The 26,208-nt window shown below is 41.1% G+C and overlaps 1 protein-coding gene across 1 annotated transcript in view; it reads right to left on the bottom strand.

Annotated features, from left to right (window-relative positions):
- The window catches only part of PLEKHG4B (pleckstrin homology and RhoGEF domain containing G4B), a 107,053-nt gene that overhangs the window by 37,849 nt on the left and 42,996 nt on the right, over positions 1-26,208 (bottom strand). Inside the window, exons 2-5 of the mRNA XM_089532270.1 lie at positions 23,672-23,869; positions 6,630-7,959; positions 2,053-2,223; positions 1,184-1,307 (exon numbers count right to left, since the gene is read on the bottom strand). Of these exons, the coding sequence (XP_089388396.1) occupies positions 1,184-1,307; positions 2,053-2,223; positions 6,630-7,959; positions 23,672-23,869 (1,823 nt within the window). The remainder of the gene's footprint in view (positions 1-1,183; positions 1,308-2,052; positions 2,224-6,629; positions 7,960-23,671; positions 23,870-26,208) is intronic.

Genomic DNA, 26,208 nt, shown 5'->3' on the forward strand with positions numbered 1-26,208 from the left:
TTTTATTTCTTGTACATGTCCCTTTTGTGTCTTAACTCAGTTAAAAGTTATTTAGTCATTCATCCTGGTTTCTTTAGACCTCCCATTTTTCCTCCTCAATGGAATTGTTTGAAATTATGCCTTCAATAACTCACTCTTAAGAAACTCCTATTCATCAGGAATTCCTTTCTCTTTTAGTATTTCTGACCACAGGATCACACCCAATAGTTCCCTACATTTATCAAAGTCAGCTTTTCTGAAGTCTGGAATGTGTGTCTGACTATGCTTGGCTTCCCCTTTCTGCTGTACAACAAATTTCAGGAGAACATGGTCACTCCCACCTAAAGATCCCAGCACTTCCACCCCATTAACCATGTCATCACTGTTGGTTGGGATCAAATCTAAAACTGTTGATCCTCTATTATTATTATTATTACCCCACATTTCCCCCAAAATTGGGACTCAAAGTGCCTAGTTGCCTCTTCCATCCTCTGAACAATGAAACTGTCTGCAAATGAAATGAGGAATCCAATGGACCTTAAATTTTTGGCAGAGTTTGACTTCCAACAAATATCAGGATAGTTGAAATCTCCTATATATATACCTTTACCTTTAGCTATATGGACAGGTTGCTCACCTTTAAAGGTATTTCTTCGAGTGGTCATCTGCAAATTCACACAAATGGGTTATTCTGCACCTGTGCAGGAATGCTCGGAAACTTCTAGAATCTCTGGGCAAAAGTTAGTTTGCAACTTTTGCAACTTTTTGGCGGTAGCTCTGCCCACCCCATATATAGCCCCTGACGGTCCCGCTCTTCTCCAGTTCCGAATAAGCCGAGCAAGGTGCGACAGCAAAGCTGTGAATGCACGTCTTATATAGCTCCCACAGAGATTAGTTAAGAGCACTCATATGTCCCAGACAACCTTCACATGTTCCACAGAGGGACTCTTCACAGAGGGACTTTTGTTTTTGCTTTTCCCATTTCCCAGTCTCAAGGAAAACACAATGACACACAAAAAAGGAAAGATACAATGGTGGTGGGCAGGGAGGAAAAAAGCAGCAAAACAGGGCTGTTTTAAAAGGCAAAGCAAACAGAAGGGGAAAATAACAAGCATTGTACATCACAAGATTAGGACCTTGATGATGACGGCATTATATCTCCAAACTACTTACTCTAAAAACATGAAGAGATTCTTTTCCTTACCTAGGAATATTGTAGAAATATAGTAGAAGTTGCGTGAGCTCAGTGACTCTGGAATGCTTGTGTAACCAGACATCATTTCTCATGCTGACTTGCACTACTGCTCTTCCACCACGATCCCTGTTTCCTGACCAGAAATTATAAATGAATGAAGTAATTGTCTGCATTAACATCACACACCTACGACACCTCAGAGGCTGTCTATTTGATGGCCATGATAATGACTCTCCCCTTCAAACCAAATCATTTTGCTACCACATGGACTGTACAACAGGGAGCTTTGAAAGAGGAAACATAACAGAAATATGTACTGCACAATTTTTTCAACTTGGCAAAACACTCCATCTCTCAAGTGTCTCTTTGTCCTGATAAGTAAATTTAGGAATATCACTGTTCTCTCCTGCTAAATGGGGATGTCATTAGCACCTTTGTGACATATGCAACCATTAAATTCATTAAAGAGAAGCAAAGAGGTCTTGAGATGTGGATTGCATTGATGCAATAGCTGCTGATGCCACAAGTGCATTTCCCTCTGCTCTTTGTTTCCTTGCCACCCATAATGGCCATCATTTGCCTAGCTACTCAATCTTCATGTTTATTACCCATTTGTTTGTCCTTCAGATGAATGTGGAGCCATAAAGGCTGTGTAGTTCATATGAAACAAACTCCATAACACTTGCCACATGCTTCCCAGTTAACCGTATAATGCTGAATCAGAACACCGGGTCCTGTGCACTGAGAAAGACAGGATGTACAAATACTTAAAAATAAATAGACATGGGAAGATCTCATGGAGCAATATTATAATAGATTTCTATGTGGCATATAGTTTTCATATTTTTATGTTTCTTTAAACATAAAATACTGCTTACCACAAAGAGAAATTACTCCAGAATGCAATAATTCTTCATTAACTTCACACAACTGGCTTGGTAACAAATGCTCAGGATCTTCTGGGCCTGCAGAGAGCAATTGATTTTCATGGCAGCCAGCATTTACATTAGATTTATAATTCAGAAATTCAATTTTGGAGTCTTCTGGATCTGGAAAAAATGTTAATCAAGTGAAAGAGGACAGCTTAGCCACTCACTCACCATTTTCTGATTAATACATTTAGTTTGTAGTAATTTGCTTTAGAGAATTCATAAAGCAGATACATAATATTAATATTTTGTAAAACCTCATGGGAAATCTTCAAAGATGAGGAGGGCTTTAAAAAAACATTTTATGGCCCGTTACAAACGGGCCTTTAAGTACGGACTCAGTCCATACTAGGGTTAAAAAGGGGCGTCACTTCTGGACACCCCTAACCCTAGTATGGACTGAGTCTGTACAAAATGGCGGCACCCCTTCCATATGGGTGCTGCCATGACGACGTCACGACTGCGCCGCCTCTATACGGGGCGGGGCGGACATGATGTTGTCGCTCTGCGCAAGGGCGCTTAATGCGCCCTTTGCGTGGAGCAGGAAGGAGCTCCATTTCGGAGCTCCTTCCTGGTTTGCATCGCTGGGCGCAGCCTTCAGATGGCTGCGCCCAGCGACGCAAGGGAGAAAGGGGCCAAGCGGCCCCTTTCTCCTCCTCCCTGCCGTGGGGTGTCCTTGGGACTTGAAGCCCCAAGGACACCCCTTTCCAGGCTGCGGGGAAGCGGCCTTTTGCCGCTTCCCCGCAGCCCGGAAAGTGGCAGATCGGGGCCTCAGCGGCTGCCGTTCTGGCCACTGAGGCCCCAATCCGGCGGGGAAAGGCGCGCCTACAGGACGCCCCAAAGGGGTGGTCTGTAACACACCTAAGAACCATTTTGTAACTCCTGTGTCTTCTGCCACCTGGACTTCAGTGTGGATGGGAGTTCCTATTAAACTAAATTACTCTGGAGATACATGTGCTGTTATTATCCAAAGATTTGCTGCATTTTAGCAGTTAAACTCATCTTTGTTGCTGTTAACTGTCTTCAGTCAACTCTGACCCATTGTGACCCTGTAGAGGAGACATCTCCAGGATTTCCTGTTCTCCACTTTGGTCCTTCAAATTCATACCTCTGACCTCCCTGATAGAGTCTATCCTTCTAGAGTGCAGTCTTCCTCTCTTTCTACTGCCCTTCACCTTTCCTAGCATTATGGTCTTATCCAATGTGTCATGCATTGTCATGATGTGACAAAAGTACAACAGCCTCAATTTGATTATATTGGCCTCCAGGGAGACTTCAGGCTTGATCTGTTCACAGACCCATTTGTTTGTCCTTTTGGCTCTCCATGGGAGCCTCAACATTCTTCTCCAGCACCACATCTTCTTATCTGCTTTCTTCACTGTCCAGCTCTCCCATCCCAGACATGGTAATGGGAAATACAAAGGCTTGTACAGTTTAGAGTGGACTAAACAACCAATATTATTTTTGAAGGATTATTTTAAATTTGTAAGATTCAAGTGAAACTAGATAGTTGAAAGGACAAAATGGATGTCCACAAATGAATCTTTTGCATATTGGTTTTTAATCACAATATATATTCAGCACCTCTAACCACACAGTGTCGATTGGAGCCTAACTGGAGGGAAAATATATTGCAAGAGACATCTAGTGATCTAAAGCAGCTCCACCCTACTAAAATCAACAGAACAAAAATAATCACATGCCCTTTCGTTCTGAAATAAATTCCACTGTGATAAATCACCAGTAAGCCTAGGAGTGCACTCTCACTATAATCCAATACACACTTACTTTGCAACAAAGGCCACTAAATGACCCTCAATGGGAGTTACTTTTGAGTAACATGCCTAAAATTTTACTAAACCAAATCATTAATTTAACTAATTTCTCAAAAGGTTAAGACAAGAATGTCTGGAAGGTCCAAAATGCTAATTTTATTATCATTATTATTATTTTCATGGGTAGCTGCTGCTTTTGAAAATCTTTAAACTACTTACATTTAGAAAAAAAATATACACTACAACATCTATGTAATTTTAAAATCACAAATGCAGATTACAAAACTAAAGGGAAATTAAGGCGCTTTCCAGACCGGCGCTTTGCACGGGTGCCACCATTATGACATCATGGCCGTGCCGCAGCCAAACAGCGCCGTGTGGGCATGAAGTCCCCGTGATGCTGCAGGGCGCTTGGGGCGCCCTTTCTGTATTGCAGGAAGGAGCTCTGAAATGGCGCTCCTTTTCACCGTGTATATCGCTGGCGCAGCCATTACACGGCCATGCCAGCAATATGGAAGAGAAAGGGGCCGAGCGGCCCCTTTCTCTCTTTCCCCGCAGCTGTCAGGGTGTCCTTGGGGCACGAAGCCCCAAGGACACCCCTTTCCGGGTCGCGGGGAAGCGGTGTTTTGCCACTTCCCCAAGGCCTGGAGAAGCAGCAGATTGGGGCCTCTGGGGCTGCCGCTGCAGGTGCCCAGGCCCCAATCTGGCGGGGAAAGGGGCAAATGCAGACCGCCTCAAAGGGGCGGTCTGTATCCCGCCAAAGATTTTACAGGCTAAAAATTTACTGAATATAATTACATTCTTTATGAAAAATCTTCCTGGGACAGAAAATATTGGTTGTTTTTGGGTTTAGGACCTGGTTCCAACCAGAGCTGGAAAAAGTAACTTTTTTGGGATTATAATTCCCAGACCTCTGTCCATCATGGGCATAAGCTTCTGAGATTTGTAATCAAAACAAGTAACATTTATAAACTTGTTCTAATCTAATCCATACAAAAGCACCTACCTCTTAAAAAGAAAAAGAAAAAAAAGACTTAACCTGCTAGTACTGAAGACTTAAGAAGCGAAGTGAACTGAAACTCTGGCATCCTTGCTCCATTTACAAAGCAAACATTTTCCAATAACATACAACCTGAACAGGCCAGACTGGCAATGAGGCTTGGGACACACCACTTGCTAAAAATAGTACCGGGACTATTTCCTATAGCGGCAACTCCAAAACGGAAAGTTATTTTACTATTTCCTGTGCTAACATTAGAAAGCAGCACAATTTCCTTGCATACTACTGTAACATTTGACAATCCTACACACATATAAATTGCTGCTCCCTAGAGCTTTAAAATGCTTTATTTTTTGACTACAATTTTGGACTACATGTTGGTTGGGATATACTGGAAGTTGTATCCCAAAAAGTAACTTTTCCGTTCTCTGCTCCTGCCACTCTGTGAACAGGAAATGATTTAAATGCACATGGCATAACCATACTCTACAGTCAAGATGTATGGTTCTTCATCTTGCACTCATGGCCTTTCTTGGGAAGAAATGTTATTAGTTGCATAAATGTATGACACAATCATTCAGAAAATCTTAAAATTTTGGAGGTTAAAATAGCAACTAAAAAGAACACATGGTTGAATTACACCAAAGTGCCCATACCTCTGACCTAGGAAAAAACTCAAAGGTAAATTAATTACATATTTGTAAAGTGGAAGGCTTTTATGGCCAGCATCCATTGTTTTTGTGGGTTTTTCGGGCTATGTGGCCATGTTCTAAAAGAGTTTATTCCTGACGTACAGAACAATACACAGATTAACACGGGGCTCACTCCTTCTCACCCAGGGTCACACAGTGTGTGTGTGTGTGTGTGTGTGTGTATTCTCTCTCTCTCTCTCTCTCTCTCCCAGGTTAGCATTCTCTGAAGATGCCAGTCACAGATACTGGCCAAACTTCAGGAACAAACTCTTATAGAACATGGCCACATAGCCAAAAAAAACTCACAAAAATTACATATTTGTCTTTCACAGATAAGTATTTTATATCAAGTTAAGGAAATACAGTGAGTCCTTTCCTTATGCGGGGAATCCGTTCTGGACCTCCCGCGTAAGACAAATACCATGTATGCTCAAGCCCCATTGTGTGGACAGTGCACACATGCGTGCCATTACCTTTTCTGTTGCACAGCTTTCAGCGTAAGATGAAAGCCAAATATGACACAGGCACACTGTATAATTTTGGCTTTAATCCTAGATGAGGCTGCTGTACTTTGGCCACATCATAAGAAGGCAGGATTCATTAGAAAAGTCATGTGTTACACGGTTCGAAGTGTGGTGCACAGTTGAGTGTTTTTGATTTCCTGACTTACTGGATTGTGCCATAATAACTTTTAATCTCTGATTCCAAGTGATTGGGCGGCATATAAATAAATCCTATTATTATTATTATTATTATTATTATTATTATTATTATTATTATTACAAGCCAATTGATGATAGGCAATGGGTTGCTCCTTGGTTCCATTTATTTTGCTGCTGTTGTAAAAAGGGAATATATACATTTTTTTTTATTTCATACAAAGACATCCTTAACCAGGATTGTTCAAAGGAAACACTAACATGAGAAACTCAAATGTATCATCAATAGGATCTGTGGTGATAAAGCAAAATAAAGTAACAAAACACATACATCTTAAAATTGTTTAACTCGTCTTATTAAGCAACATGCAGTGAAGTTTTATTTTTAATTATTTTTTACCTTCATCCTTTTTGCTTCTGGTACTGGTGAAATCGTGTATACTGGAACCTAAGTTCTCCAGCTTCATAGAATGGCCATTTATGATTTTTGGTGAATTTGCACTGAATTCTCCATCTGAGGACTCACCAAGATGATAATCTTTACTTGGTGAATTCTTATGTGTTCTTTGTAATGATAGTGATCTTCCTGAACCTGACCTGGAATCTTCATCTGGAGAAATTTGATGGTATACAGGAAGTTGTTCAGAAGCCTGGGAATGCTGACAAAATCTAATGGCCTCTCTTGTTTCCACACATTTTGAAAATCTTGCTGACCAAGAGCTTTCATGCTGAACATCAACATCATCCATGTGTCTTGTGTCCTTTATATGTTTAGAAGGTTCTTCTTCTGCAATTGATTCCTCAGAGCTAGAACCTAGATTCATTGGATTTTGCAAAGCTTCTATATATGACTTTCTAAATAAGCGCTTTCTTTCAAAATACAAAGACTCCTGCCCTTTTTGATGCGAGCTGCTCACGTCTGTGCCAAAAGTTATGCTTTTGGTGACACAATCTTTTGCTAGTGGAGAACTTGATGTATTTTCTTGTAAAAAATCAGACGTCAAGTCAAATCCGTTTCTCGGTTCCTTAGTAACATGCTCTACCACTGAAGCGATATGCTGGCATTCCTCAGGATGTGCTACTGAATTTATGTCATGTTCTCTTACATTTTCAGTTGGGAGTTCTAAACTGGGTATTTCAGCCTGGCTTCTACCTCCATCACAAAGACCAGAATGATCATTGCCTTGAGTTCCACAGCTGTTTGCAAACGGTACCTCTAGCACAGTAGAGCAAGCATCATTAGATGGAGAGGCCTCATGGAAGTTGTTGTTTTCCATGGTCTGTGTCATGATTTCAGCTTCAAGGCTGCTGCTTAACTTGTCAAGCAGAGATTTATTTGTGTATCTCTGAATAACTTTTTCAGTGCTAGGAACAAAAGTAGGATTCACAATATTTTCCCAAGGTGTCCTATATACAGCTGGGCCTGTTGTCAGCAAGCAGCTCTGCAAAGGACTTCCATTCCATTGACAATTTAAATTTTCCAAAAACTGTGTTGTGAAAATATAGCCATACATGGTCTCAGGTACAAGAAGCTCTTCTATTCCATGTCCATGTCTGGAGAGACATTTTAATACTAAGTTGACAGACTGCTTTCCCACTGGCACAATCTGGAAGTAAAAATCTCCTGGTTTTAAACGAACTTTGCAGAGAGATGCCAATTGTACTACGACTTTCTCATGAATACACAATGGCCACCCTTCATGGCAGAAAATAAGGCCAGAATAATTGTCCTATAAATAAGAGATAAAGTGATATATCTTAAATAATAATAAATAAATATTTTTTATTTATATCCTGCCTCTCTGTCTAAGACAACTGGGGCAGCTCACAAATTAAAACTGTATAGTCCCAAATCCCAGTATCCCACCCACCCCAAAATAACAAGTAAACAATTTACAATTAAAACATACCTGAAAATAAACAAATCAAACAATGGTTATAGCAGATTCAGAGGGGTAATAGGTTCCAATTTGGTGGCCGGTTATCTATTGGGGAAAGGCCTACTAGAAGAGGTCTATCTTAACAGCTTTTTTAAAGCTGTTTTTTGCTGGTAATGTGATGGATCTTCTCCAGCAGGCCACTCTATAATCTGGGAACGGTCACCGTAAAGGTCCTCTGGGTAGTTGCAGACAGACTAGTTTTCATAGGCTGCAATAAATTCCTCCCAGAGGACCTGAGTGTGCGGAGTGGATTATACGGAAGGAGGCGGTTGTGAGGATAGATTGGACCCAAGCCATTTAGGGCTTTAAAGGTCATAACCAACACTTTGTATTGTGCCCAGAAACTAATAGGCAGCCAGCGGAGACATTTTAAAACAGGTGTTATGTGATCGCTTCTAGCTATGCCAGAAACCAACCTGGCTGCATCGTTCTGCACTAACTGAAGTTTCCAAACTAAGCACAAGGGTAGCCCCATGTAGAGTGCACTGCAGAAATCGAGTTGTGAGGTTACCAGCACATGTCCTACAGTTTCTAGGTCCCTCACTTCTAGGAAAGAATGCATCTGGCGTATCATCAGAAACTGATAACAGGCACTCCTAACCATTGCATTTACCTGATTTGTCATCTGGAGCAACGAGTCTAAGATCACCCCCAGACTGTGAACACAGTCCTTTGAGGAGAATGTGACCCCATCTAGGACTGGAGATTGTATCACAATACAATTTGGGGTCCCTACTTTAAGTACCTCCGTTTTGTCTGGATTCAGTTTTAACCTGTTTTTCTTCATCCAGTCCATTACTGCATTAAGACATTCATTCAGAGGAGAGACTCCATGTGCAGTCAAAGCTGTAGACCGAGACATGGAAAAATATATCTGGGTGTCATCAAAGTACTGATAACACCGCGCCCCATGTCTCCGAATGATGTCTCTATCTTAGCAGAAGTATTTGCCTTATGTTGTTTTACTATGTTCTTACAACTTATTTTAACTTTTAACAAGAACACCAGATACGGGACAATAAAATAAGGATGCTATGTATTTTAGAACTATGCCTGTGAGAGAGGCACCTTTAAAACCTGGCTCACAGACCTTTGAGCCCAGGAACATCACTCCAGCCCAGCTATTTGAGAGGGAGGCATGCCTGTGGAAGGGGGACTGCCTTGCCCCACCCAACATCATCCCAGAGCCTGAAAAGGCACCGGAGGACTCAGGTGGAGGTTGATTGTTTTGAATGTTTGACTAATTGGTTTTAATGATTTATTTTATATTTTATCATTGTGTATGTTTTTTGAGGAAAACTTGTTTTTTGTGGAAAACCTCAATTTTGCACAACAAAAAATCTTACACAACAAATTTGCACAGAAAAAAAGGAATGTTGCACAAGAAAGCTACATGCCTATTTTCTCCTTCAAGACTGCTGCATTTTATGCAAAATATCTGTCATGCAACATTTGTGTTATGCAATTGTGTTAAAACATGTTGTTAAAAAACAGCAGTTTTGCACTAAACACATACGTGACTGCCTAGAAACAATCTTTTTGTGCAAACTTCACAGTCTGAATGCTGCATAATTTCCTTTTCATATTGAAAAAACTGTTTTGGGTAACACTGTATTTTTCCCCCCAGAGGAATTTGACCAGTTTCTGGAGAACTACACAGCCTTTTGGGCAAGCTGTGATGCTGTCACAGAAAATCTGTGCAGTTTACTGTCATTGTGGGTAAAAATTACTGGGTGTCTTGAAGCTACTGGATGAAGAACTGTTGTTTTGTTGTTTTCAACATCCATTAGAGCTCAGAAAATTTGAGATTTACCATCCCTACTCTTCGGTACAAATCATCAACATAGATCACAAAACATGTCTGATTGTTGTGATCAGATGTTCAAATCATTTCCTAGGAATGCTGCATCACAGTTTTATAACATCAAACTCTGCAACACTAGAATCATCATACTGTATATTTAATCCACTGATCCTGGTAGCTCAAAACCCATTCATCTTCTGGATCACTGAACATTGTGGGAAAGCAGATTTTAAAAAAGAAGTATCACAGGGACTAATAAGCATTCTTTATCCAGGCCATATGCTGAAAACAATCACTTCTGTAGCTCCCATCCCTAAAGTACAGTATTTAAAATAATCATTTAATCTTACTATTTTATGTTTTAGATAGCTTCAACAAATATATATCCAGAATTCCAAAATCTGAAAATACTTCAAAAACCAAAACTATTTTTATGGGTGGCTGAGATAGTGACACCTTAGCTTTATGATGTTTCAGTGTATACAAACCTTGTTTCATGCACAACAATATTAAAATATTCCATAAAATTACCTTCAGGTGATGTATATAAAGAGTACATGAAAAATAAATGAATTTTGTGTTTAGACTTGGGTCACATCTCCAAGATATCTCATTAAGTATATGCAAATACAGGTATTCCAAAATCTAACAAAATTCAAAATTGAAAACACTTCTGGTCCCAAGCATTTTGGATAACAGAGACTCAACTCGCATATCAAACATGGGGAAAAATCTTATTAAAGAAGAAGTCTATAGAACTGTAACAACTCTGAGTGTATTCAAATTATTGATACCTCTGATTAAACTGGTATCTGTCTCTTTCTCACATTATATGTTTAGGTATATACCTCCAAATATAAAATGTGAAATCATACTAAATGTGTACTTTCTGTAGATCATATAAGCAATAGTAAGAAGTACAAATTTCAAGAACTGTGATTTCAAAGAGATGTATCATAGGAACTGAAACAATAAAGAAACTCTAGGAAACACACCTTACAACCTTTCTTTTTGAGCGACAGGTGATAAGTTCAGTGTACATAAAGATTTCATTGTTTCTTATCAAATGAACAATGTTGGGTGAGCAAAGTATCTGAAAAAGAAACATCCTGTCTTCTTGCCAGCAGTGGCATATTTCTATCTCAAGTTTCTATTCACTGAGTAATAATTTCTTTACTCTTGGTCTCTCACAAGGGATTCCCTTTCACCATCAAGAGTCACCCTTCAGATCTAAAGAATCTCAGCTCCACTAAAGCCTTTTGTTTAGTTAATAATATCATTTAAGCCTTTTTGGTAGACTGTCAAGAGTGGATTTTTCATGGGGAGGACGCATGCTCTCCTCATTACAATTATGCTCCACTTGACAGGCTATGTGGAACACATTCTCATGGAACAATCTGGCAGTGGGAAAGAAATCTGGTGGAGACCTGGGAGTGGTAACTGATTGCTCTCATGTAAGTGGGATGGTAGATCAACACCAGGTTTTAATTCAGTCTTTGAATGAGTTACACAAAGTACTGAATCCTATCCCCCAAATATGTTGAGCATCTTGGAAAGCTTCTTTAAAGATATCAAACACCTGGAGCTGACTCTTCTTACTACTGACATGGGAGTCACCCGCTGCCACAAGGCCTAGACATTGATGTGGGAGAGACACACTGAAGACCTCTCAGGGCTGCATGTATTCTGTGGGCCATGGGTTGCCCAAATATGTGGGAAGAGAAAAATAGGTCCTAGATTTGTAAAGCGATAGGAAACCTGCTGCCCACAGGTTACTGCCCTTGTATCTAATCAGAGAATGTTATAGTTTTAGTATTGTTTTCTCTAATCTGTAACTAGTATAGCATCAAAAGAGTGTTTGAGTGGCATTCATGATAAGTAGGCACAAACCAGTGGCATCACCACTAGATGTGGACTGTACCTGGTGACACCATCAGAGGACATGATGTAGCTTTATGTGTGTGCCCCCTTCAGCCATATGCCAAGAGGCAGGATCAGCACCATCTCCTTCAGGACATGAGGGGGCTAGTCAACAGCCCAGCTGGGAGGGTAAAGGGCAGATGGGGCACCTAGGTGACAATGCTCAAGCACTCCCATGGATCAGCAGGGAAGCTGGGTTTTGGCAATAATCTCCCCCCACCCCCCGCCCCTGTACATCAAATCCTTCAGCCAAAAGCCAAGCCAAGCCCAGCACCTTGGAGAGCCCACATTTTAGCCATAGCTGGAGGTGTCACTCCTTTTCTTCTGGCCCTTGACTTGTGCTGGGCAGGGGGTTAATGGCAGAGTGACTTCTCATTGTAAAATACTCACATCCACAATCCACATACAACTTGGAACTGCACAAATCCACCTCTGACCCCCCCCCCCCGGTTCCCACATTTCTGCCCCCAGCTATTCCCAAACAGGGACTCAAGGCAGCTTCCAAAGCATTATCAGTCAAAATTCACAGGATTAAAAACACCTAAAAAGAGTGATTAAAACTGTAATAATGACAAAATTTAAATGGTTTGAAACAGCCCTCTCCCGCCTTCTTCCTCCCTCCTCTCCCTTTAGCCTTGAGACAGGTGGGGGTCTGCACCCCAGCTTCCCCTCATTTGCTGTCCCTGGAACCTTCTCTCTGCTCCTCTACCTACCTCCAACTGGCAGGGGTTGGCCAGCAGCCATGGGACTTCTGCACGCACACAGCCATTCCCATAAACCTACTATCTGTAGGAGTGACCGTGAGAGAGAAGGAGAACATGGTAACATAGAAGTGGGCTTCAGACAGGCTCAGGGGGAAGACTGTGGAGCAACGCAAGCAATGTGTTTCAGAGAAATGGGAACCTGAAACAGACTGGAAATGCTTTCTGCCTCCAACAAAGGTAAAGCAATTTTTTTCTTAATATTGGGTCTGATTGACATGCTTTGCCTCTAAACCACTTAAAGCTTTCCTGATGCAAAACTGGAAGACTTCTTGAGAAATTCAGTGTTCTCTACCTACATAGGAACCCCTTGCTTTACAAAGGAAGGAGACATGCTGGCTTCCAAGGAAACATCTTCTTTCAGTCGCAAACGGACATTAAATTTCCTTGAATTTGAAAATCTACATGGCCAAAGGGAGAGGTGCCAGCCTGCAGATAGCCCTCCCTACCATCTGAACTAAGACCAGAAACAGAAAATGTAGGCCTATGACTAACATTTTCAATTTCTTTCACCTGCTTGCCTGATGAAGAAGTCAGTGTGACTTCGAAAACTTGCAACATGTAATTGTGCATTTTGGTTGGCCCAATAAAGGTATCGTTGTTTGGATGTAATTGGATTTGCTATATGGCCAACACGGCTACCCCTAGATGTTTTTTACTTTAAGTGGATATGACCAAAACTGAATACAAGATAACATATATGCCTGGTGGTATGTAAGAAGATCTGGAAGGCCAAACCTCCCCCTTTGATTGCAATTTGCATCATTTTCATTGAAACCAGCCTGCCCCAAATCTCCTAAATAATGCATTTAGTTTTCAAAAATATCTGCCACACATAAGTAGAAGAATTCCACAAATGACAAACAATTCTAGATATAACACTCATTTCAACTGTGTATAATTCATAAAAATCTTGACATACTGCTTCTGGTATCAAATATAGATACTATCTGGAAGGATGCCATGACTATTGAGTGTGTCCCACTAATGTCCATTTAGGGTGATTTATCCCATCTGAGATATACACACACAAAAAAGAATCATTTTACTATCTAATTCACTAAGAACCCCCCCTCCCCCCAATAACACCTATATCCCTACACATCTCCAATTACATACAGCAAGTTCACTTCCCTAGTGCAAATACTGCCTTTCAGAGCCCCTTTGGCTCAAGTCTATACTAAATGTTATAGATGCACCAGTGCCCACAATGGTTAAAATTCACTAAGTTTGATAAAATTATCAGCTTGGTAGATGAAGGGAGGTCTGTAGATAAAGTATATCTTGATTTCAGTAAGGCCTTTGACAGGGTTCCCCATGACATTCTTGCAAACAAGCTAGTGAAATGTGGGCTAGACAAAGTAACTGTTACATGGATTTGTAATTGGTTGACCGGCCGAACCCAAAGGGTGCTCAACAATGGCTCTTTTTCATCCTGGAGAAGAGTGACCAGTGGGGTCCCACAGGGCTCTGTCCTGGGCCCAGTGCTATTCAACATCTTTATCAATGACTTGGATGACAGAATTGGGGGCATACTTATCAAATTTGCAGATGACGCCAAACTAGGAGTAGCAGCTAATACCTCAGAGGACAGGATCAAAATTCAAAATGACCTTAATAGATTAGAAAGCTGGGCCAAAGCTAACAAAATGAATTTCAACACGGAGAAATGCAAGGTACTGCACTTAGGGCGGAAAAATGAAATGCACAGATACAGGATGGGTGACACCTGGCTGAATGAAACTACGTGTGAAAGGGATCTGGGAGTCCAAGTAGCCCACAAATTCAACATGAGTCAACAGTGCAACGCGGCAGCTAACAAGGCCAATGCGATTTTAGGCTGCATCAATAGGAGTATAGTGTCTAGATCAAGGGAAGTAATAGTCCCACTCTATTCTGCTCTGGTCAGGCCCCACCTGGAATACTGTATCCAGTTCTGGGCACTACAATTTTAAAAGGAAATTGAGAAACTGGAGCGTGTCCAAAAGAGGGTGACTAAAATGGTGAAGGGTCTGGAAACTATGCCTTATGAAGAACGACTTAGGGAGCTGGGGATGTTTACCCTGGAGAAGAGAAGGTTAAGAGGTGATATGATAGCCCTGTTCAAATATTTGAAGGGATGTCATATTGAGGAGGGAGCAAGCTTATTTTCTGCTGCTCCAGAGACTAGAACGCGGAACAATGGAAGCAAACTACAGGAAAAGAGATTCCACCTCAACATTAGGAGGAACTTCCTGACAGTAAGGGCTGTTCGACAGTGGAACAAACTCCCTTGGAGTGTAGTAGAGTCTCCTTCCTTAGAGGTCTTCAAACAGAGGATGGATGGCCATTTGTTGGGGATGCTTTGATTGTGATTTCCTGCATGGCAGGGGGGTTGGACTGGATGGTCCTTGCAGTCTCTTCCAACTCTACGATTCTATGATTTTATGATTCTAAAAAAGACATTAAGACTGCAAGGCCCCTTGCCAGCTCTGGTCCTGATCACATTTCAGCTCCCAATTTGTGCTACCTTTAGTCCAGAATAGCTTTCTTTGCCTTAAAGGAGTCCTTCAACTGAAACAAGAAGAACAAAAAGGAGTTTTCTCATAGCTGCTATAAAGAAATTCAATCAATCAACAAAAAGTAACAAATTTATTATGGCAATCTGTAGTCATCTCTTAGCCTTCATGATGCCATAGCACTGCTTGCTTTATTTTAACAAACTAATACAATTTATTCTTCCAGAAAATTCAAATAACAATCATAGTTTACATGGGCATGATCTCCCTCTTGTGTGTTCGGTATGCAACTGCAACATCAATTTGCAGTTTGTTGAAACTTTAAAATTGAGATGTTGATTCTCTGTATTGTAGAATGTGTTTGCCCCTACTGAATCTGGATGGGGTAACAACTGAAACATGGAGGAGTCAATTCCACTTTCAGTTAGGATAGTACATCAGTAATTTCCAATAGAGACGTCTCAAAAGCAGAGCTTGAAATGGTTGCTTTTTAGACTTGTTGTTGTGTGCCTTCAAGTCATTTCTGACTAATGGTGACACTGTCATGGGGTTTTCTTGGCAAGATTTTGTTCAAAGGAGGTTTGCCATTGCCTTCCCCTGAGGCTGAGAGCATATGACTTGCCCAGGCTCACCCAGTGGATTTCATGACTCAACTGGGAATCAAGCTCTGATCTCCAGTCACAGTCTAGCACTCAAACCATCACAATGTGCTGGCTTTGGACTATAACTCCCAAATCCCCCAACTAGAAGGGCTGCTGACCATTCTTCCTAACAGATTCTAAGGGTTATAATCCTCAAAGCAACCTTTCCAAGCTCTGCTGAATAGTAAAAAGAAGTAGCAGCTTCTGCACTGTGATATACCATATATAAGTTGACCTCATATATAAGTCGAGGACAGGTTTTAGGGCCAAAATTATAGATTTTGATATGACCTCTGGATAAGTCGAGGGTAAAACTAAGCATGTAACAAACGATGTAAAGGACAAAGCAAAAGAAAACAATCCCAAAGAGCTTACAAGATTCCAGCAGGCATAACTATTTGTGCAATACTAAAGAGAAGAGAGAGTAGAAGGGGGTCAGTGCTTTCATGGAAGATTAAGATCTTGCCTTTCACTCTCTCTCTCTCTCTCTGTGTGTGTGTGTGTGTGTGTGTGTGTGTGTGTGTGTGTGTGTGTGTGTGTTAAAATACAGTACTTACACTGACCTGTGAATAAGTCAACTCAGGGGGTCAATTATACTTATACGAGTATATACAGTACTAAACTGAAAATAAACCTTTCAGAGCAAGGGATGTACTAAAATGGATGGCTATTGACCAGCAGCAGAGTGTTTTCTTTGTATGCAAAAATTCCCTGATTCAATTCCCAACGGACTCATTCCTTTTATTTAAGTAGCAGCATCAGCAAGTAGCAAGGCAAATATCAGGATGAGTTCTTTTCTTCTACCTGCAAAATTGGCGTTTATCACACTGAGGTTATTGGAGCTAAGATCAGGGGTGAGTGCGGATCGAACGATGCGAATTGACTTTTTTTCACACCTGGTTGCCCATCCGTTGCCCTTCCGAATCGAGAGGGAATCAAATCCAAGGAAGTCACGTGATGCGGATTCAGGCAAAGCGGAGTGAGTGCACATTGTATTTCCAAACCGGTGCATACCATGGGGATTCAACGATTCGAATTGGGACCCTTGCTCATGCTCAGTGGGGCTCTGGACGCATCCTGAACCTCTGCACTTCCAGGGTGAAGAAGGGAGCCTGGCTCCACTTTCATGGGAAAGACAGCTTACCCTTTCTTCCTCCCTTCTATTTCCCCATCCCTGGCAGCCAAATTCAAAGGGTCCTCCGTGTCAGAGCCCCCATCCATTTCATCCACATCTACATCTATCCCCTTGTCATTCTCCTCATCTATTCCATCTACATCTCTCCTTCCCTGTGTAGCAGTTGCCTTCTCTTAGGTTGCATCCACACTGGGGAGATAATTTGGTTTAACTCCAGTTTAACTGTCTTGGCTCAGTGCTATGGAATTCTGGGAACTGTAGTGTCCTGAGATATTGAGCCTTCTCTGCCAGAGAGCTCTGGTGCTTCAGCAAACTAATAACTTAAATTATTAATATTAATATTATTTTAAAATTAATTATTATTATTATTTTAAAATAAATTATTATCATTATTATTATGTAAAAATTAAATTATTATTATTATTATGGGAGTTGGAGTTTGTTGTGGGGTCCTTGGCTTGAGGCTATGGAATTCTGGGAGTTCCATCTCTCCCTCCAGCCTCCTGTTCCATTTCCTTCACATCTATAATCTGGATTGAAATCCTTTTCCTCTGCATCTGCATTAGGAAATAATCCGGTTTGACTTTACTTTAACTGTCCTGGGTCAGTGCTATGGAATTCTGGGAACTGCAGTGATCTGAGACATTGAGCCTTCTCTGCCAGAGAGCTCTGGTGCCTCAGCAAACTAATAATTTAAATTATTATTAATATTAATATTATTTTTAAAAAATTGTTATTATTTTAAAATAATAATAATAATAATAATAATTATTATTATTACTATGGGAGTTGGAGTTTGTTGTGGGGTCCTTGGCTCGAGGCTATGGAATTCTGGGAGTGCCATCTCTGCCTCCAGCCTCCTTTTTCTTTCTCTTCAGATCTGTCATTTGGATGTCCATCCCTAGCCTCACGTGAATGATAGGGAATGGCACCTATCTCTAAATGCTCTCTGCTTCATCCAAATGTATCACCCATCGGCCAAATTATTGTTGTTGTTGGTCTTGTTGTTGTTGTTGTTATTTTGCAGTGAAAGAATTTTTAATAATAATAATAACAATAATCATAAATTTCTTTTACTGCAAAATAACCAGTGTAGAAACTGCAGTTCTACTTGGAAGTAAACCCTGCCTCCACCTTGGCCCCACTTTGGAGGACGTCCTGCACCCCCCCACCCCCAAATAGTCCTTTAGAAATTTTACAAACCCCACTCTCTTTGCCCCCCTCTTTTCCCTTTCTCTCTTCCCCCCCATCTCCCCCTTCCTCGCCAGCATGTCTCCTCTCCACGTTAAAACGTGAAGGCATTCATTCAAGGGGGAGCACCAGAAGCAAATGGGGCAAAAATGCAGTACGGCATCATGGGAAATTTGCAACCCAGGGGTTTTGCAGTGGTGTTCAAGAGCACAAGCAAATTGGAATTCCACACCAGACCAATCCGGAGTGAGTTCGAACCATCAATACACTATTTAGCGTACTCGCCAAAATGAGGAGCCAGTAAGGATTCAGTTCGGAAGCCCTGCGGAAGCACCACGCAAACAGCTCCCATTGAAAGGAACCAGGTGTGAAAATACACAGTGTTATAACGTCAATTCGCATCGTTCGATCCGCACTCACCCCTGATCTTAGCTCCAATAACCTCAGTGTGATAAACACCCTTGAAAAGCTGCAGCCAGTCACAGAGTAGACAATACTAGGAAAGCTAGCCTAACAGTCTTACACTGTAGCCTTATTGAAAAGTTTGAACATTATGCTATGAGTTTCCATGGTTTTGTTTCACAGTCAGTGAATTCCCATCTATTCCAAGGTCAGAATGGCATCACAAATTCTAGCTCTAGTTAAGTTTTTTTTAAATGGAAATGAGAGGCCTGCCAGACAAAAGAAGTGTTATCAGCCCAATATTTGCTGCAATACTTTCTTGTCAAAGTTGAACTACAGAAACATTTAGATGATTCTTAATATGGAGCCTGCAGCCTTAAATACTTCATGAGTACAGCCATCTTATGCATATTTTATTGTCAATAGATACTAGAAATTAAGACATATAGTTATACACTTAATTGGTGGCTCCAGCCAAGTTCAATAGTGCTTTTCCTAAGAAATAATATTTAAAATGGTACCCAAATGGTGAGAGTCAATTTTCAGTAAACATGCACAGGATACAAATGAAAACCTTCATTTCATATAATCATCAAAATAAGCAAAGCTTGCTGTTAAGGACATCTGTTATTGCCAATAATAAAAAGAATACACTTAACATATTGAAAGTAGTGATTTCTTGTATTTGTGCAGAAAATAAACATGTTACTTTTGCTCCAATCACTTCCTAGAGTCAGAGAACATTCTCTATCCCCACCTTCACCTTAAAATTAATTGGGTTTAGAAAAATTGAGACGGCCAAGAGAAAGGGCAGTTATGGTTTCCATGTCAGGAAAAGAGTCAGGAAAAATACTTGCTCAGACAAAGCAAGAAAAGAATGGCATTTGAGGTCTGAAATCTCTGTTGACAGGGCAGTGAATAACTGCATACAGTAGGCAGTGCAAACAGAACTGTCATTTATGTGGCTACACTTATGCAGTTACTAAACCCCTTGAGTGAATGTGGGGTCTATAAATCTTCAGGTGATTTCCTGAACAGTTGCATTCCTGAATAATTTGCAGTTCACAAGGTAATTATGTGGACAAACTCTATTTCCGGGGGTGGGGCGTGGAGTGGAGTGGAGTGGAGTGGAGGGGGGGTTCCTATCTCACTTAAAATAGCTTTCCTTAATGGAAAAAGCCACATCTTATCAATAGGTTCTAAAGATGTATAATGCAGAAGTCAGCTAGGGGTGTGCAGTCTTTGTCCAACCCATGGTGAGGCAAGGTTGCGCCTTGCTATTGCCATCATTGAGCTACCAAAATTGTGCCATGGGCAGCAAAAAAGGTTTTTCTTTTAAAACTCCTGCTGCACCACAAGTGAAAAGGAGGAGAAGCACATAGGGAGCGTACACGTGAAATGCCTAAGACAATAGAAGTACAGTCAGCCATATCCGCTGATTCTTGATCCATGGACTCAATCATCCATATTTTTAAAATACAGTCCACTTGGTCTAACTGCAGACTTGTCATCTATGGATTTAAGCATCCGTGGATGGCCCCGCTCCATTGTCCTTAATGGAGGACATTAAAAAGTATGAGGCTTAAGGTCCTGCACTTTTTGGCATCTGCTGTAGGAGGACAGGACCAGAACAGAACCCGTGCAGATATGGCCAAGTGTATATAAATTCCAAAAAGCAAACCTTGATTTTGCCATTTTATGTAAGGGACATCATTTTACTCTTCCAATAGTATTAATACAAATACTAAAATAATTCCCATACCTGGGATCAAATGTTGATAGAAATGGGGATTCCAGTCAGGAAATCAGAAGAAGATTAAGAATGGGGAGGGTGGCTATGAAAATACTAGAAAAGATTCTAAAATGAAAAGATATACAACTGAGCACAAAAGTTAGAATCATACAAGCCATTGTATTCCTTATTACCCTGTATGGATATGAGAGCTGGACAATTAAGAAAGAAGATAGGGGGGGAAATCCATTCATTTGAGATATAGTGATGGAGGATAGTGCTGGAGATTCCATGGACAGCCAAAGGGACAAACAGATGGTTCCTAGAACAGATCAAGCCGGAAACCTTCCTGGAAGCCAAGATGACCAAACTGAGGCTGTTGTACTTTGGACACATCATGAGAAGGAAGGACTCATTGGAAAAGACAATAATGCTGGGAAAGGTGGTGGGAAGTAGGAAGAGAGGAAAGCCACATGCTAGATGGAAGGACTCTATTAAGGAAGAAATGGGTATTGAGTTGCAGGAATTAAGCAGAGCAGTGGAGGACAGAGGGTCTTGGAGATGTCTCATCCATAGTGTTGCCTGAGTCGAGATCTACTTGAGGGCAGTTAACAACAACAACTGTATTTCACAGTACCTGAGCATCCATGGGTTTGGGTATCCATGGGGGGTCCTGGGAACAAAGCTGAGTGGATACCAAGAGCCCACTATAGTAGTGGATCAGGGTGCCTGTGATCTAAGGGTAGGTGTGCAGTTTCTGTTGTGCTCGCAGGATGGGATACAAGATGTAAGAAGCAGGAGGAGGATGTAAGAAACAGAAGAATGGATTGACTAAGAGTGATTCATATACCTCTTGGCTTATCTGAACTTAAATTGATCTACCTGACGCAATATGGTTTACTTCACCTGCATCTATTTGATGCAGTCAGCTTCTTCTATAAAGAACTGTAATCCCAGACAGCCAGGGCAGTTTATCTTCAAACACAAGTGTGGGATAAAAACACTAGCAGCTGAGAACCAGGTCTTATTGGTAGAAAACCAGGATTCACAAGTTAGTTGTCCAACTCAAAAACTCCCAGCATATAGATGAGTTGAAATAATGCAATATCTTGAAAAAAATGAAGTGCTACCAAATACTGAAATTATGTAAATATTCTGCATGAGTACAATTCATCAACAAATGACATATGAGATGAACTACTGCATGTAACATTGTGTAAGATGATGTTCCTTACCACTGAAAGACATTACAAGTACTGTGTGCCTAATAAGTACAGGAAATGTTCCTTTTAGGCATTACAGACCATGTAAAATGTATATAAGAAAAATGTGCCTAGACTACATAATATCTATGAAAGATTATGCACCTAGACCAGAAATATCCATGTGATATGAAGAAACTCCACAACGAAGATGTAGCTACATAAGTTATTTTTTTTTTATGTCAGGACAGGAGGAATCCTCCCTAGGCCACAGCCAGCCTCTTTTGGGTTTGAGGAACAGGTGTGCCTCTTGGCATTCCTTTGTCTGAGTCTTAGCTGGCTTGACCAAGGCTGGAGTCTCAGAGGCAGTGATCCTGATACATGACTCACCTCTTCACTTACTCTGCAGCTGTGAAACGGCATGGAGTGGGTTGTAATGTTAACAGCTCATAGGGGAGATCTATAGTTCCCTCTTCTCAAGAGCATTGATTTTTGACAGCTCCACAAAACAAGCAGTTAACCTGTTATGGGTATGTGTGTGACAGCAGCACAGGGCCTCTAAAGATACAGGTCCCTTTAGCGTATGCTCCAACTGCACTGCTGGCAATCCATGCTTTGCTTCCTAGATATTCCCTGAAGATTCCAGAAGTGACCACATATCAGAATCCAAGTGTGGTTCTGTCATGTTGGTTCTGTTCTTGAGAAATATATATTGGGTGATGTTCCTGGGGAGGTTGGGCTAGGCAATGCTATGTATCATCAGGGGTTAATTTGCTTGGAAATAGTGCTTGTCTCTGCAAAGGGGCTAGGAATGTGGAGGAGGAATTTTGCTTTCTGGAGAACTGTAAAACTAAGGAATGGCATGTAGGGGTGCAGGTGGGTGATAAGAGTACCGTTAGACTTGGGATATGGGAATATAATTTGTGCGACAATTAGCTGGGGGTGGAGTAGTTTAATATTATGGTAGTGGGTGGAACTGGTCAGATCTAACCTAAACACTTCGTTGGTAAATTCTGTTCTGATGTCTGCAATAAAAGTCTTTTGTTTTCACCACAACTGGATTAATTGAGTTTACATTGGAATTTGAGTTTATTGGTTCTGACAGTAGATCATATCTCACTAATGATCTTGGACAATGCAAAAGCATTCGGAGCAAGATGTTTTCGCAACCAAAACGGCTTTGGACAAAGGGTGAACTGATGACCAGGGAGTTAGTGCCCTGGTAGAGGAGACAGTACGCGGCCTGGGGGCTAGACCTTGACAGCCTCCCATTACTGAGGAAACACTCAAGAACATTATTTTTTTATGAACAGCTGTACCATTAAGAGGCAGGACACTAATTAACTCTCAGTTCAGCTTCCACAAACCACAGTTCAAACAGTTACTGTGAACTGCATTTATGTTTCTTTATCCCTTTCTTTCTTACACAATTTTGTTAACATTGGGAAAGTTACCTTCAGAAATAAAATAGTTGAAGGTTGACTATCAACACTGTGTTTGAAAACCAGTTGTGTGTTCTGCTTCCAAAATCTGAATAAATTCTGAAGGAGTCTACAAAAGCTTATGTTCTATAAAGTTGGACCAATATTATCAATACCTAACTCATAGTCTGAGCCACATCCAGAATTTGTGACTTAAGATATTTTTTCTTGGTCTCTATCACTTCTCTCAGTATTTTAAAGAGAAAAGCAAAACACTTTTTTATGAATGGTATATGATCCATTTCTATAGCTGGCAACTATATAGGTCAGGATTATGTATGCATGCAATTATATTTCCAATAGAGTGTAAAGGATGTAGCTTCTCCTTCCTTTCTTTTGTAGTGTCCTATGGGAATGCAAACTTCCCTATGAGCTTTATTAACTAGATTTAGGGCCTGAACAGACAGGCCAAAATAAAGCTGCTTCAGGTCACTTTGGATGTATGCTGTTTAAATGACACACACATCTTAAGAGGCTAGACGTTGCACCAAAGCTGCGCTCCAGTCCTTAGACCTGGACCGTGGCTTTGGCATGGCTTCTGGCCTCTTAGGACGCATACATCATTTAAACAGCATACCTCCAAAGTGACCTGAAGTAGCTTTATTTTGGCCTGTCTGTTCAGGCCCTTAGAAAGCTTACTAGTTAACAAATTAAAACACAACTTGTTCCCTTATCCCACCCCACTCCATTCATAAATCAGAAATAAAGAAAGCCTTTTTTGCCAAATATACTTACACAGGTTTCCCGTTGGATACACTGTAAGAGTCTCTTGGCAGGAACCAGGAAATCAATTAGACATCTGAGACCATCGCCGTGATAGAATTTTTCAACAATGCTGAAAAGCTGCCACAGAACAGTAGCAGCGGTAGCCTCAAAAGGCGGATACAGAGAAGAAAGTGTATTCTGGATATAGGTATCAAGAGATTCAGAATCCTAAAACAAGAAACCAGAGTGTAACTGTAAGATGGGAAATAATTCAGAAGGAGCTAATTCTATATGTTTCTTTGCCATCGCTTTGAAACTGCATTGTATTCTTCAAAAACTTATCCATTCTTCATGCAAGATGACTAATAATTATCCCAAGCAGGCAATTTTATCCTTCAGTGCCAAATGCTGTCAAAGAACAAAGTTAAGCTGCTATGCTGTGGGTCCCTTCATGGCTGTCCTGGCTCAAAGCATTTTTTAATGTTGTCTGAATGTAGGCAGAGAGACATGGCTGCACAGGGCAAAGCAACCTGTAAGCCTCAACTGATCTGGACAAGAGAAGAGCTCCAGCCCATTAGACAGAACAACATTACATAAAAGTGCAAGATGACCAAATGTTTTTACACAGCTAAATCCAGCTGCTAGACTGAACTACAACTGAGCTTTAGAACTTTACAAATGGGGTAGTATGGTGTTCTTTGAAAAATAAAATATCAGCTGACAAATCAAAATGCAAGACCCACTCAGACAAAAGGCTGAGCCCCTTCGTGCGCTATCTCAAGGCAAAAACATGCAAGTCTTCAGGTGGATTACTTCTCCAAATTTTGACAAATGTACAATTATTTTTGTCCCACAACTTCACATATAAAAACATTTTCAAAAACTATGAGAGATACAGATATACAAAACAATCTTGCATGCCTTTCTTTATTGTTGATGTTCTAATTAAAAAGAGCTATAACCTACTATAAAGTCCATAAGAAAAAGGCATGACGAAGATTGATGTCTGGTATACTAAGAACCTCTACATACTGTTATATGCCAGCATGGGGGGTAGGGCATACACATGCCGGTCGCCCCCACGGCGGTGTCACGCCATGCTCCCAACTGCACGGTGGAGGTGTCACAGTGCTCCACTGGTGCAGTGTTTAAATGCACTTTGCCAAAGGAGCTCTGAAAAGCCACCGCAGCAGCTTGGGCACCCTTTTTGCTGCACCAAAAGGAGCCGCTTTTTGTGGCTTCTTTTTGCACCACAGAAAGGCCAGATTCGGGCTGCAGTATGCAGTTGCTGCAGCCCTGTCCGACAAGGTAAGGGGTGGCACAGAGCCATCCCTTAAGGACCATCTCTTCAGCCCCTGAATTAAAACAAATGATCAGGGAGCAGCTGGTGGAAGTGACCACTGATCAAGAACCTTAGGAGAGATGATGGAATCAGAATAGAAAATATTTGGTTAGATCAGTGGGACCTGATGTGAAGTAGCCTCTTGGTCTCTATCACTCCTTCATTTGGTAAGCTAGATAAGAAAGACTTTATTATAGATCTTGAGATGTAGCCAAAATAACTTATGTTTAGAAGGCAGAAGACACTGTAGATGGCACCCCTGCCTTGAAAAAAGGTTCACAAAGCAGAGAGCTGAAGCAGATGACCTGGAAGAAGCAGTTTCTGGCCGCTCCAGCTGATTGTGCTGGGACCACAGTGACGCGATGGTCCACTGCTGAAGGGGGCTGCCGATAAGAGCGTATTAAATCAGCTCCTTTTACCAGCAGCTTTGGGCCACTGTAGGCGCCTTTGGAGCAGCTTCTGGCCGTTTGGGGACGCACATTTTCTAAATGCCAAGCTCCTGAAGCAGCTGAAAGCCCATCTATTTGGCCCATCTGCTTTGGGGAGTGGCTCATGGGCTGGTGGAGACATCCTTCATTCTTTGTCTAGTTTTCTGAATGATCTTTGTCTATATTATTCTCGTAACATAAGGGTTTGAAAAGTGTGGCAACCCAGACATCCCTGACCTCTCCAAAATACTCAAAACACTCCTATGAAGAAGAGAAGAATTTTGCCATGTTCTTGCCTCACCGTAGTATCAGTTTCAGGGACCAAATAAGCTTTTTTAAATAAGGATGTAAACCAGAAATTGAGTTCTGGTTTACTCCTTTGATAAATAAACACCTCTTCTGAACCTAAAACAGCACAGCCCTCTCCACTCCAAATCATAACATAACTGCCAAGGTGTCTAAAACCCTGTGCAGGGACAGGAGTAGCTAGCTGTCCATATCCTGCAGAGGACCAGTATAACCCATTGAGCTACTAGCTGTTTTCCAGCTCTCCCATGATGTATCTGTACAATTCTATGATTCTAATTATGTCTTTTCTGACAATAAAAAGTATAAGCTCCCAACCTCTGTGAGGCATCAAACTCCCGTTATTACCCAATGATGCCTCCATTACTGTTTACAGATGGGACACAAATGGGATAAAAGTATGGGGGTATGATAATCTTCCTGCTGATCGTGCTGTTAGCATGATTTAATGATGATTTAATGACTCTTACCTTCTGCATGTGATAAAGTCC

Source organism: Sceloporus occidentalis, unplaced genomic scaffold, assembly GCF_023333645.1.
Source record: "Sceloporus occidentalis isolate IW3139 unplaced genomic scaffold, rSceOcc1.0.p SCAF_7, whole genome shotgun sequence".
In the NCBI taxonomy this organism is placed as follows: Eukaryota; Metazoa; Chordata; class Lepidosauria; order Squamata; family Phrynosomatidae; genus Sceloporus; species Sceloporus occidentalis.